This window comes from Lepidochelys kempii, chromosome 7 (genome assembly GCF_965140285.1).
Source record: "Lepidochelys kempii isolate rLepKem1 chromosome 7, rLepKem1.hap1, whole genome shotgun sequence".
Lineage (NCBI taxonomy): Eukaryota > Metazoa > Chordata > Testudines > Cheloniidae > Lepidochelys > Lepidochelys kempii.
In genome coordinates this window covers 47,975,897-47,989,743 of record NC_136386.1, presented here as the reverse complement: position 1 = coordinate 47,989,743, position 13,847 = coordinate 47,975,897, and the positions used below count along the sequence as shown (strand labels likewise).

Here is a 13,847-nt window from a genome sequence, read left to right as displayed (position 1 = left end):
ACATCTAGGCCCCTTGTGTTATCCCCCATAGCCTCTAACAGATGTGATGCCACCGAACACATCCCAGTGCGACAGCCTGGGATGGGACAGGGCCCCAGGGGTGGCGAGTTGTATGGGCCCGTGGTTGTATGGGCTTCCGCAAATTCAGGGCCCGGGGGCCCAGCTCACCAATATTCGGGGCTGGGTCTCTTCTCCGGCCCCACTTGCTGCCCCCATGTGCTCCTCCCCTGAGAGTCCCTGCCTGCCCTGGGCAGCGGGCAGCTGCCCTGTGCAGGTCCGCGCTGCGCTCCCTCACCGGCCGCTGCCAGCTATAAGGGAGTGGCGCTGGGGGTAGGCTGAGGAGGCTGCTGTGCCTGTGGAGGGAGGAGGCGTATGGCAGCCCCCACCCCTGGCAGACAACTCCGGGTCGGGGCTTATCCTGGCTGGACCTCCTGAGCAGCAGCCTGGGGGAGCTTCCGTGAGTGTTGTGCCAGGGGGTCTGTGCCAGGGCTGTCCCCCCGAGTTTGCTGTTGCTGGTGGGGAGAGGGCTGGGGGGAGTCCAGCCTGCCTGCTGCACCCCAAACTCCTCATCCCAGGTCCAGCCCCATGCACCTCATCCCCTCCTGCACCCCAACCCTCTGTCCCAGCCTATAGCCCGCACCCAACATCCAAACCCCCTCCCAGAGCCTGCACCAGCACCCAAACCTTCTCCCAGAGCCTGCACCCAGCACCCAAACACCCTCCTGCACCCAGCACCCAACCCCCCTCCCAGAGCCTGCACCCAGCACCCAAACCCCCTCCTGCACCAGCACCCAACCCCTCTCCCAGAACCCGCACCCAGCACCCCAAACCCCCTCCCGCACCCAGCACCCCAAACCCCCTCCCGCACCTCCTCCTGCACCCCAACCTCCTGTCCCAGTCCAGAGCCCATACCTAGCACCCAAACTCCGTCCCAGAGTCACACCCAAACTTCCTCCCAGAGCCTTAGGCAGGTGAGTGTGCAGGGGCGGGACTTGGACCCGTTCTGGGCACCACCAAAAATTATACAAACCTGCCACCCCTGCAGGGCCCAGCACTCTGCTTGCTGAGCATAACCCAGCCCAGCCCAGCGTGGAGGTTCCTGCCCCTCTACTGGCTGGGCCATGGAAGAAGCTGACAAGTCTACTACTCTCTCTGACACACGTGCCCCTTTAACTCCAGCAGTACGGCCTCATGCTCAGAGATCCTGGCTCAGTCGCTGCAGCTGATCCATGCCGGGACGTTGCTGCGTGAGCATGTTCCATCCAACAGCCGAGGCGCAGTCTGCATGAGTCTGTGCTGGGGCATGCAGACGTGGGCAGCAGTAGCAGATTCCCCGAGCCTGTGTCAACTGGCTGTATGCGAGGTCTCAGTGAATGGGGCTGTGTTACCAAGCGAGGGGCCTGACCCACACCGGTAGGAGCCTTTCCACTGCCTTCAGCGGGCTCTGGACCCCACCTCTGCCCCACTGTAAGGGGGCTAGGCCAGCCCTCTTCACTATGACAGGCGCACAGACATTGTGGCCTGGGTTCTCAGGCCCAGCCGGAAGGGATCCCTCACTCTCTGTATCTCATACCAACTCTACAACAGGAGCGTGGCACAGGCCAGTAAGTGAGAGGTGAAGGCACCCGCCTCTCTCCTGCAAGTCGTCCTTCACAGGCCTTCGTCCCTTCCCAAGGGGAGGATTGGGTTCCCATGGGGCGCTCTCCCGGCTTGCAGCCGTCCCAGGTCCGAAGCACTAGCCTGCGGTGCCTGCCATAATGGCAGGTTTGCTCTTTCCCTGCAATGGAAAGAACCTGAACGAGATTTTTTTTGAGGCATCTACATGCCTGAAAAACGAGGGGACTCTGGACCGACCCCTAACACTTCCTGGGAGGGCGTGGAGACTAGGAGACAATTTCCTCTGACTCATGGCAGATAAAATGTCCGCGTTGCTCCAAACTGTTCTGTGTCCAATCTGGTGGGAGGGATAAGCCAGACTGTAAGCCAACTTTATGACCGTTGGCTAGTACCTTACTCCAGTCGGCAGCATGACTATCGGAAGCCACATGTATGCTGTTAACTAGATTCTGCTCTGCCCTGAGGAAGCCAGAGCTGTTCCTGGCTGAAAGCTAGTCTGATGCCAGAGCACGCCCTGCAGAGCCACAAAACCTCCCGAGCTAGCTAGGCTGATGCAGCTGTACGTCTCCCTCGGCCAGCCCCAAGTCCCGGCCCCCTCTTTGCCTCTCATGCCAACACCCCACCGTCATCACAATGAACTTCTCCCACAAAGAAAACCGGCCGTCAAAGCCGGCGCGGGGGAAATGGCAAGGGAAGGATGTAATTTATTTCTCACAGTGTGTTTTGTCGGTTGCAATCGATCAAAGGCAGGGAGACATCGGGAGAGGGGAGGGAAGGGAAAGGTGACAGAAATGGTAAATGGGGCTGCGGGAGCCATGCAAGGCAGAGGGCAGAGCCTCTGAGGGACTACAGATTCCTCTCCCCTTTTCCCATTATAGAAAGAAAGAAAGAAAGAAAGAAAGAAAGAAAGAAAGAAAGAAAGAAAGAAAGAAAGAAAGAAAGAAAGAAAGAAAGAAAGAAAATGCTCTTCTCCTCCCAGATGCTGTGGCATTTTGTGAGTGGCTAAGCTGCTTCCCAGATCTCAGTCACTACAGAACCAATTGTTGCTTTAACTCCTCGGTGCTGGAGGCTGGTGACACCATGAGCCACTGTTATAGCCCCACTGGAAGCCATCAGCTGGCTTTACTGATTGTGTGGCAACACCAAGGAGCTATGCTGGACCTCACGCCCCTCCGGCTGTACCAACATGTCTCCGGCCCCATACTCCTCGGGGCCTGCTTTGCCAAGGTGGGGAGAAATCCCACTGATCTCCATAGGAATGGTGGGGGCTCAGTATTCTGAAGGTTTTCCAGGGTCCTTGTTCTTCCACCAGCCCTGCCAAGGTGTCAGCAAAACTGCCAGGCTCCTAGGAGTGATCCAGACTCCCAGGGAGTTGACGCTGGACTTGGGTTTGACACCCTCTTTGATGGGTGTTGGGGGAGCCGTGGTTTTGGGGTGGCTGAAAAGGCCTGTCAGATGCTGGGTGAATTGGCTCAGAGATGGGATGGAGAGGGACGAAGGAAAAGAGCCTGTGGCAACCCTCATTAAAACCAACCCTATCCCAAGAACCACGGTCATTTCCTTGGCACTGCAGGTCTGACGGCACCCAGGAGGTCGAGGAGCACTCATATAGCTGACGCTGGAGGCCTCAGACACACGGACCGGTGATAAGACCCTCCAAGCAGGAGGGGAGGAGGAGGACAGAGATGAGACGATGCCCAGGCTAGTCACAAATGTCCCAACTCTTTGATGCAACCGTCCATGGTGACACTATCATTGGAGTGTACACCGTGATGGTGCGGGATCAGGGTCAGGGTACATATACAAGTGACCACATTCAGTGACACAGTCTCTCTCTCTCTCTCCCTCTGCAAGGCTGAGCACCATAGGTGCTACACCTTTTTGCAGCCAAGAAGCAGGGTGCAATTAGCTGGCATTTAACTACTCTACAGAGAAATTACTGGATAACAATTCCTTAGCTCCGCGCCGTACATGGCTCCAGTCACAACAACATCGCTATTTAGTGGCTAAGTGTTCCACTGTCATAGCACAGAGTAGCACTGAGGTTACTTGTCTATAGGGAGTATCTACATAACAATTACAGTGTGTTGGTTAGCAATAACAAAGGTTACAGTATAATTAGTGCCATTCAATTTACTCTGTTGCCAAACAATCATGGATACTGTATAGTACGAGGAGTGCGCGGGCTGCCATGTGTGACACAGTTTTATTAATGTGTAGGATTGGTGCCCTAGGGGCAACCTTCTGCCCTTAATGGAGTAAGCCGAACTGGGAAGGTGGCAGGGAGTGGTGCCGGCTTGGCCTTGGTGATGGGAGTCAGCCTACAGGCACAGGGTGGACGCACAATGCAGCGGGTGCGATATGCATCCCAGGTGAGGGCACTGTGTGGAAGATAACATGCGCTAGATGAGTGAGGGCTTGACCACACCCCGTGAGAGTTTAACCACACCCCCTGTGAGCCTGACAACACCCCACTGGGGCCAGGCTGTGCCACGTGGCCAATCTCCTTCCCTAGCGGGGAACAGCTTGCAATCTTGGCCTGCTGCTGCATCTAACTCTGGGTGCTTGCTTAGTGCTTTGGACATGTGAAATTGCTCTGCTCTGGCATCAGGGCCCTGCCATGCCAGGACAGACCCTCTGATGGTGTGTCAGAGCCCCTGCTCCTGGGAAAGGAAATGAGCAGGAGAAAGTAAGCTGAACTCCAGCATGGCTCAGGATCAGCTCAGGCTTTCGCTGTGCCCCTCCTGGTTCATCCATCCCCTGTGCAGGCAGTGGGGCCCCATCTAACTCTAACTAACTCTCCATGCCCAGCTCATCTGGGAACAATCCCAGCACTCACCACGGTCCAGGAAACGCTCTCTCTGTAAGAACTATCCACTGCCTCCCTGATCACTAGCTACGCAGCCCCCTGCTCCCTAGATGTTAAGGCAGAAGGGACCATTTGGATTGTCTCATGCACGGCACAGGCCAGAGAACTCCACCGAGCAATTCCAACTCAGAACGTCTCTCTTTTAGAAAGACCAATGCAGTCTGGATTGATCAGGAGTCACATGGGTTTGCTATTTAGCCAAAGGAAATGTAGTCCAGAAACTTTCCTCCCAGTGAGCTGTGTCACAGTGTGGGAGGGCCACGAGTCCTGGTATTTGGGTGCACTACGCCCAATTGAGACCAAATGGTGGTGCACAGGCTGGTAGGCCATGGACTTGAAGGGTGTTCTCCATCTCTCATTGCTAGGGTTCCCCACCCCTCACCCCTCCTCAGAGTGGTACTTACTGAAGCCACGTTGACATAGTCGTCATCGGAAAGGGTGTCCAGCATCTCGCAGACTGATGTCTTCATCAGCTTCAGGGTGAGACCACTGACGCTGCCGCTCCTGAGGAGGCAGAGGAGGCATGGCTTGTGATGTGGCTCAAGGCAATACATAACTCTGGGGTTGGCATACAATACCCTGCTGCTTGGAGGGAAAGGGCAGGGGAGGGGAGCATGGCATGACCAGTGACCCCACTGCTCCTCAGCAGCCCCCCAGAGCCTTCCCTTAGGAGGGCAGAGTTACATGCTCACTCTGGCTCCACCCTTTTGTAGACTGTTGATTGGCTAGGTGAGAATTTCACAAGAAGGCCCTGGCCACAAAAGGAATCCAGGGGAGGGGGGTTCCTACAGATTCCTCCCGGTCAACACTCACACGTCCACGATGATCACCATGTCCTTTGGAGAGGAGGCCCCTTGGATATACCTGCAATGAGCAAAGACAGAGTGTGAAGCATGCCCCAGCCTCCCAACCCACCCGGAGAAGGGACTGGCATCGCATCGCAGCCCGGGGCCAACTGGGGAGGGCGAGGTTGGGATGGGAGAACTATAGCAGTGGCTGGCAAGAGGGCATGTATGTGTATGTGTATTGTCCTGGGCTGGATAAAACCACTCAAGAGCCCATGATTAAATTACTCTGATAACTGGAGAAAGCTCAGGGCTCTATGTAGCAATTATAATATACAAATGATTTTTTAAATGCCTTCTAGTGACCGTTTTAATAACTGTCCTTAGTCGAGGAAGCAGCCTGCTGGACTACACTACCCAGAATCCTCAGCAGGAAGTTTGGTGGGTCTGGATTCAGAGAGTGCAAAATGAAGCATGATGGACTGGCAGCATCAAACTTCAAATTCTCTGTGCACAATGCACAGCTCATCAGCTGGAGCCTGTGTTTTGAGCACCACATGCTGTGAGGGCTGTTCCCTGGGGTGTGCAGAGCGGCTGTCATTGTCAGTGAAGCGTGGGTGGGTCGGCTGTGGAGATCTAAGGTCCACAGGTGTAGTTTGACTTCTACATTTTGGGGTGGGGGGGCAGCGGCAGTCAGGCCAATGGAGCTGCATGTAGGGGGGAGGGGGGCGGCGGACACAAATTCCGTGCCTTCCCACAGGGGCACCATTTCAGATCACGGGAGCACAAATTTCACCGTGATTCCAGGGGCTGCTTAGGCAACTGAAAACTCCAGTGTTTTTGCAGATAATAACTTAGAAATATCTGACAGGAGCACTGTATCTAATTCCTATATCAAGAAAGAAAATTAAATAAATATTAGACCCACTCAGCTCTAATACTAATGTGTTCTGACATCTTGTGACCAGTCACTTATGGGACACTCGTTAAATTTAAAATTGTAATGTACATTCTTACTCAGATATGCTTACTGAAGTCAGAAGGGACCATCGTGATCAACTAGTCTGACCTAGGCCACAGAACCTCACCCATTCACTCCTGTAATAGACCCCTAACCTCTGGCTGAGTTACTGAAGTCCTCAAATCATGGTTTAAAGCCTTTAAGTGACAGAGAATTCACCATTTACACTAGTTTAAACCTGCAAGTGACCCCACGCAAAGGTGAAACCCCACCACTGTCTCTGCCAATCAGACCTGAGGGAAAATTCCTTCCTGACCCCAAATATGATGATCAGTTAGACCCTGACCATGTGGGCAAGACCCACCAGGCAGATACCTTAGAAAGAATTTTCTGTAGTAACTCAGAACCCTCATAGAATCATAGAATATTAGAGTTGGAAGAGACCCCAGGAGGTCATCTAGTCCAACGCCCTGCTCAAAGCAGGACCAACACCAAGTAATCATCCCAGCCAGGGCTTTGTCAAGCCAGGCCTTAAAAACCTCTAAGGATGGAGATTCCTCCCCGAGCTGGTTGAGGAGCTCATCGAGTCAGGGCATCAGATAGGCGTCAAATTTTGAAATGGCGTTTACCCTCCAGAAGTCAATGCAAAACTGCCGGCTCCCATCCGGCTTTGGTATGAGGACAACGGGGCTCTGCCACTCGCTCTGGGAGTGCTCAATAACACCCAGATCCAACATTGCCTGGACTTCCTCCTCTACGGCCTCCCGCATTCGCCTAGGCAATGGCCGGGTTGTCTCTTGGACCACCACCCCGGCTGCTCAGCTAAGGGACCCACCATTCAGGCCTTTCAGTACAAACGGCACCACAAGGCAGCGAGAGAGATTCACGGAGCACTACTCAGTCACTACCGCAAACACACAACCCACAATGCTACACACACACACCCCATACACACTGCCACACCCACCCCACACTGCCACACACAAACCCCTGCTGCACACACTCCACCGCCACAGATGCACTGCACTTCTGTAGACACAAACACCACACTGCTGTAGACACACCCACAACACTGCCAGACACACACACCTCTTTACAGCAGCCACACACCACACATCACACTGCCATACACAAACCACACACCATGCACGAACACAAGACGCTGCTGCAGACACACACACATTACACTGCTAAAGCCACATCATATTGCTGCGGCCGTAGACAGACATCACACTGCCATACACACACACCCCACTGCTGCAGGCACACAACACATACAGTGAGACTCGACACCCCCCAACAATGGAGAAACACAATACACCCCTGACAGGGTTCCCTCCCCACTCTGAACTCTAGGGTACAGATGTGGGGACCTGCATGAAAGACCCCCTAAGCTTATTTCTACCAGCTTAGGTTAAAAACTTCCCCAAGGTACAAATTCTTCCTGGTCCTTGGAACGGTATCGCTGCCACCACCAAGTGAGTTAGACAAGGATTCAAGGAAAAGAACCACTTGGAGTTCCTATTCCCCAAAATATCCCCCCAAACCCCTTCACCCCTTTTCCCGGGGGAGGGTTGAGAATAATATACCAACCAAATAGGTTAACAAGGTGAGCCCAGAGCAGCCCCCTGGGTTTTTAGGACACTAAAAACCAATCAGGTTCTTAAAAGCAGAACTTTATTATAAAGAAAAATAATATTTTTTTATAGGCAAAAAGTTACCAAAAAACCCCAGGAATAAACCTCCCTCTTAGCCTAGGGAAAATTCACAAGCTAAAACGAAAGATAATATAACGCCTGTCCTTCCTATTACTTACAATTTGTAATCTTAGATGCTTAGTTGAGGTAGGGCATTAGTATTTAGTATTTTCCCTGCCCTGGTTCCTCGCTGTCCCAGAGAGAACATAAAGAAGCAAAAAACAAAAACCTTCCCCCACAGATTTGAAAGTATCTCCTCCCCTTATTGGTCCTTTTGGTCAGGTGCCAACCAGGTTATTTGAACTTCTTAACCCTTTACAGGTAAAGGAGGGATTTTATGCTACCCTTAGCTGTATGTTTATGACAGGCCCCCCAAATCATAGACAGTGCTGGACAGCCTGCTCCACACTGGCTGTGATTTCTTCCTGGAGCTCTAGGAGAAAACAGAATTAATAAGACACATGCACCTCTAGATATACTACTGATTATATAAAAACTAATAATATTTTCCACGTTTCAAGGACGATTTTAACCAGTTGATTCTGGGAAACTTTCAAGGGCGAGTGCATCAGCCACTTTGTTAGAAGCTCCTGAAATGTGTTGTATTTCAAAATCAAAATCTTGGAGAGCTAAACTCCACCGAAGAAGTTTTATGTTATTGCCCAACATTCCCAGACACACATTCCACCCCACACATCACACACATCCAGGCAGTGATGTGCAAACACACACAGTCTGTGCATTGCAGAGACAGGCACACCAACCCAGCTGCGGACACAGACACACACAGTTTCAGGCAGACTGATACACTCAGGGCTTGTCTACACTATCCGCCGGATCGGCAGGCAGCGATTGATCCAGCGGGGGTCGATTTATTGCATCTATCTAGTATAGACGGGATAAATCGACTGCTGAGTGCTCTCCCATCGACTCCAGTACTCCACCAGAACGAGAAGCATAAGCGAAGTCGATGGGAGAGCATCAGCTGTCGACTTACCAGAGTGAAGACACCGCGGTAAGTAGATCTAAGTACATCGACTTGAGCTACGCTATTTATGTAGCTGAAGTTGCGTATCTTAGATTTACTCCACACAGTAGTGTAGACAAGCCCTCAGGGCCCAGATTCCATGGGTGCTGAGCCCCCTGCAATACCCAATTACCAGTACACCAGACGGAGCTGGGAGCTCAGCCCATCACTTGCACATCCCTAAATGTTCACTCACAGTTCACTTCAGCTGTTGCTTGGCTAGAATTTGGCTTCTCCTTGGGGCCTCCCTTCAGGCCTAAGCCTCCTTTCTCACGGCCCCTCAATGACAGAGGATCCATCCGCCAACTAATCAGCCAGCGTCGTGGCGTCCCTGTCTCATACAGCAGGCCCTCAAGCCAGCTCCCATCAGCATTGCTCACTGGGTGTCCCATCTCCCTGGGAACACCCCACGGACCTGGCAGCTCAGGCGATGGTGCCCTCGAAGACGGGCACAGAGCGCTCCCTGTCCGTGGTGGAGTGTGTGTGTGTGTTGTGGGGGGGGGGGGGTCTAGGGCTTAAATCATCCCCGGTTTTACAATGCTGGTGCCAAGTGCCAGCTGAATGAAGCCATCTCACCACAGATCACACTCAGGGTAAGAGGGCCCATCTCTCTGGGGTAGAGGGGGGCCTGAGCAACCCCTCTGCTGAGATGCCAGCAAGGGGGCCTACATGTGGTGTGAACACCTGCCCAACTCATTTTATGGAGGCCACCAGTCAGCTGTCCGAAGGTCACAGCTTTTGGCCAGTGGGAAGCTTTCACCCTTCCCTTCACAGATATTATGAAGCATACAGCACGTGGCTATAAGCATAGGAATATTGTCAGCGGACAAGTCCAGCTTCCCATAGAGGCAGTGCCAGTGGGCTTTTAAATGGCCAAAAGCACACTCAACAGTCATTCTGCACTTGCTCACCCTGTTGTTGAACTGTTCCTTGCTGCTGTCAAGTTGCTCCGTGTATGGCTTCATAAGCCACGGCATTAAGAGGTAGGTGTGGTCTCCCAGGATCACAGTGGGCATTTCTACTTCCCCTACAGTGATCTTCTGGTCTGGGAAGAAAGTCCCTGCTTGCAGCTTCATGAACAGGCCAGTGTTCCGAAAGATGCATGCATCATGCACCTTTCTGAATCAGCCTGTGTTAAGGTCTGTGAAACGCCCACGCTCCTCAACAAGCGCCTGGATAACCATTAAGAAATACTCCTTGCTATCAATGTACTCAGTGGCTAGGTGGTCTGGTGCCAGAATGGAATATGTGTGCCATCTATCGCCCCTCCGTAGTTAGGGAAGCCATCCACGTCACACACGTTGCCTAGAGTCACGGTCTTTTGGAGCAGGACAATATTAATGGCCCTGCACACTTCCATCAACAGGAGTCCAATGGTCGACTTTCCCACTCCGAACTGGTTAGCAACCGATTGGTAGCAGTCTGGAGTAGCCAGCTTCCACAGTGCAATTGCCATGCGCTTCTCCAACGACGGGGCAGCTCTCATTCTCGTGTCCTTGCGCTGCAGGGCTGGGGCGAGCTCCTCACACAGTCCCATGAATGTGACTTTCCTCATCCAAAAGTTCTGCAGCCACTGCTCGTCATCCCAGACTTGCATGGCGATGTGATCCCACCACTCAGTGCTTGTTTCCTTAGCCCAAAAGCGGCGTTCCACTGTGGTCACCGCCTCCGTGAATGCCACAAGCAATCTTGTGTCATAGCTACTACACGTGGCCAGATCAGTGTCGCACCCCTCTTGCCTTTGTAGTTTAAGGAATAACTCCACTGCCACCCGTGATGTGTTGGTCAGAATGAGCAGCATACTGGTCAACAGTTCGGGATCCATTCCTGCAGCCCGAAGAGGCAGGGTGTATAGTACACAAACCGTTGAAAGATGGCGCCAAATGTGGACGGAAGCAAAGGGATTGCTGGGATGCGAAGCAATGCATCATGGGGCATTGGGACAGGACCCAGGCTGCTCCATGACCCCCTCCACCTTCCCACAACTCTTAGTGGCAGAAGAGAAAGAGGTGCTCTGTGGGATAACTGCCCAGAGTGCACCACTTTGTATACTGCTGCAAGTGCCACAAGTGTTGACACGCTATCACAACGGCAGCTGACAGTGTGAACGCACAACAGCGGTTTCCCTTCAACGCTCTCTGAGTGGCACTCTAACTCTCGCGATGTAACTCTGCTAGTGTAGTCATGCCCCCAGAAGCTGTGAATGTGTGACAGGGGATGGATCACTTGATGATTACCTGTTCTGTTCATTCCCTCTGGGGCACCTGGCATTGGCCACTGTCAGGAGACAGGATACTGGGCTGGATGGACCATTGGTCTGACCCAGTGTGGCCGTTCTTATGTCACCAGCCCATCTCTAGATGGCCTGCTCCTTCCTGCCATGTCTACACGCTGCTTGGCAAGGACCTGATCCTGCCCTGGTTGAAGTCAAAGGCAGCTTCATCATTGACTCGAACAGGATTTGGCCTGGTGTGAATTAGTGCTTAATTACTGTCAATTACTCACCATTACTGGGAATTACTTGTAAACGGACAGGCCTTGATTACTAAAGCAAGTGAGGGATGTTCGCTAATTGGAAATGATTACATTTTCTTTGCGGATGAGGCTGAGCTTTCTGCCTCACAAGCAGCTATGGGACCAGCCAGCCCCTTTGCTTTTGGCACTGTCCAGGGAACAGGAGATGTTTTCCAGCTGGTAAAAGAGCCCCCTCCTCTCTCCTGCTTTGCCTCGGAGCCCCTAATTCCACATCCCAGACTGCATGTGTGCTAGCCAGGGGAGCGCAAGGGCCAGCACTTTGTTTTGGGTCCTGAGTCCTGCATTTGGGGGCAAGGCATGGGAGGGGGAGTTTAGGGGTTTCTTTTCCTGAACCAAGCCGGGGGGGAGCTGTGACGGGTCAGCCACAGCTGGGGGACAGCAGGTAACCCCTCCCCCTGTCCCCATAACCCCGAGGAGCAACAAAGAATGTTGTACTGAGTCCCGGAGGGGGGAAAAGGGACAGGACACTGACTTTTAGGGCTGTCCCTCCATCCTCTGCTATGTATCTTGGTGCCACCAGGGCGGCACTAAGCCCTAACTGGCATGGCAAGAACAAGTGCTGTTGCCCCCTGTGAGACAGTGAGTCTGTGTGGATTGTTTGTGATTCCTGCCACTGACATCCAACCCAAGGGAAGATGGAAGCTCTCAGGATCCCTGAATGTCGATATTCCCTGTCACTTGCAAACAGTGCAGATCAGGCTTAGGAGAAAAGAAAAGGAAGCCCAGAGCTGCAGTGACATTCCCATTCATCGCAGAGATCCGAGCCGGCAGCAAGTCCCATCTTGCCCTGTGCCACCGACGCTCACAAAGGACCCATCCTCGCACTTACTCATGCTGTTGGGGAACAATCGCTCCAAGATGCACACACACCAGGGCCTTCAGCTGGGCTGGCAGAGGACTTGACTGAGGCTGGGTTGAAATGCCCCCCATGCTAGCTCTGAACAGATCAACACTGCAGCAAATACTCTGTTCTTCGGATTCACCTGAAATCCAGAGCCACGTACAGAGGGCCAGGGGGAAATACCCTGATGCCATCTCCACTCAAACTTCAGTGTAGAGTGTGTGCCGTGGACGGGGCCTGGGACAAAAGGGGGCTTGTTGGGGGTCTCTCCTGCTCCAGTGATTCTGAGATGCTGCATAGCAACCTGAAGGCTGCCGTAAATCAGAGCCCCACCCAGAGTTGCTCTAATTTATACCAAGGGGCTGTTTCACCCCTGAAGCATCCCTGAATATGTATGGTGTAAGGTGGCTTGGATTTACCTTTGCCACTCTGCGCCTTCTAGAACTGAACCAACCCTCTGAGCCTTGGGGAAGCTGGGAGCTGGATCCCAGCTCTGCAACTCAAACCCATTTTAAACTGGGGGGCAGGGTTGCTCAAAACCCTAACTCCAAGGACCATGGTTTATGACTGGGACAAACGACCCAGCCTGCTGACACTGACCTCCACCACCGACCAGGAGCAGAGGATGACAAAGGATCTGTCCACTGTACCAGGCCCTGGCATGCCTCTGAAATGAGCTCTAAAACTGTGGGATCAATACAGAGTTTTATGGGCACCCAGTGGAGAGACTGTAAAACAAGGAGTGAGGGGACTGGAGAGCCCCGGGCCCCTGGAAACATTACAGGTGTGGTGCAAACAGGAACGTATGCAAGGATGCAGGTGAAATAAACCACATTAGACTTTGGTGAGTTTCATGACTCTTCGGGGGAGCGCAGGGCATATTCTGGGCACCCATATGAATGGGTCTACTTGCCTCGGCCTTTAAAGCTGGACCCATTTCTCCATCTATAGCCCTATGCTCTGGTCCGTTAAGCCATGCTCCAGGCTCCCATGCGGGATGGCATAAAGAGGCTGAACTAAGATGCTTCTCCTAATGGATGGTGGCAGCACATTTATCTCTGGGCGCTGCGCTCGGCTTAATACTCAGGGCCCTGCAGGAAAAGTGTTTATTTAATAATGCCATTTATCAAGGCAGGGAGCAAGGGAGAGCTGCCCACTGACCGCGCTGCTGGGCAATCCAAATAGCTCTTGGCAGGAGCTGTGTGCTGGGCCCCTCACCCTGAGAAAGAAAGGGGGAGCTAAGGAGCTTGGCAAGCCAGAATTTCAGACCCTGAGCTACTATCACATGACCCTGCTGGAAGCACATTGTTGTTATGTGTATTACAGTAGGACCTATGGATCAGGCCCCTTTGTGCCAGGTGATGTACACTCTAAACAGACCGAAGGGCTTACACTGTAAATAGATTGGCAGAACTCAGCTCTCCTGACTCCTCACCAGTGCCCCACCCACTGGGCCATGCTGCTGAGGGATTAGCTCTTGGAATTAACTCCAGGGCCTGTCCAAACACCCCCCTC

The 13,847-nt window shown here is 53.0% G+C and overlaps 1 protein-coding gene across 4 annotated transcripts in view; it reads right to left on the bottom strand.

Annotated features, from left to right (window-relative positions):
- The window catches only part of CACNA2D2 (calcium voltage-gated channel auxiliary subunit alpha2delta 2), a 588,723-nt gene that overhangs the window by 93,327 nt on the left and 481,549 nt on the right, over window positions 1-13,847 (bottom strand). For all 4 annotated transcript variants that reach the window (XM_073352554.2, XM_073352555.2, XM_073352560.2 and 1 more), the window contains exons 9-10: window positions 5,300-5,350; window positions 4,891-4,990 (exon numbers count right to left, since the gene is read on the bottom strand). In XM_073352554.2, coding sequence (XP_073208655.1) covers window positions 4,891-4,990; window positions 5,300-5,350 — 151 coding nt within the window. The remainder of the gene's footprint in view (window positions 1-4,890; window positions 4,991-5,299; window positions 5,351-13,847) is intronic.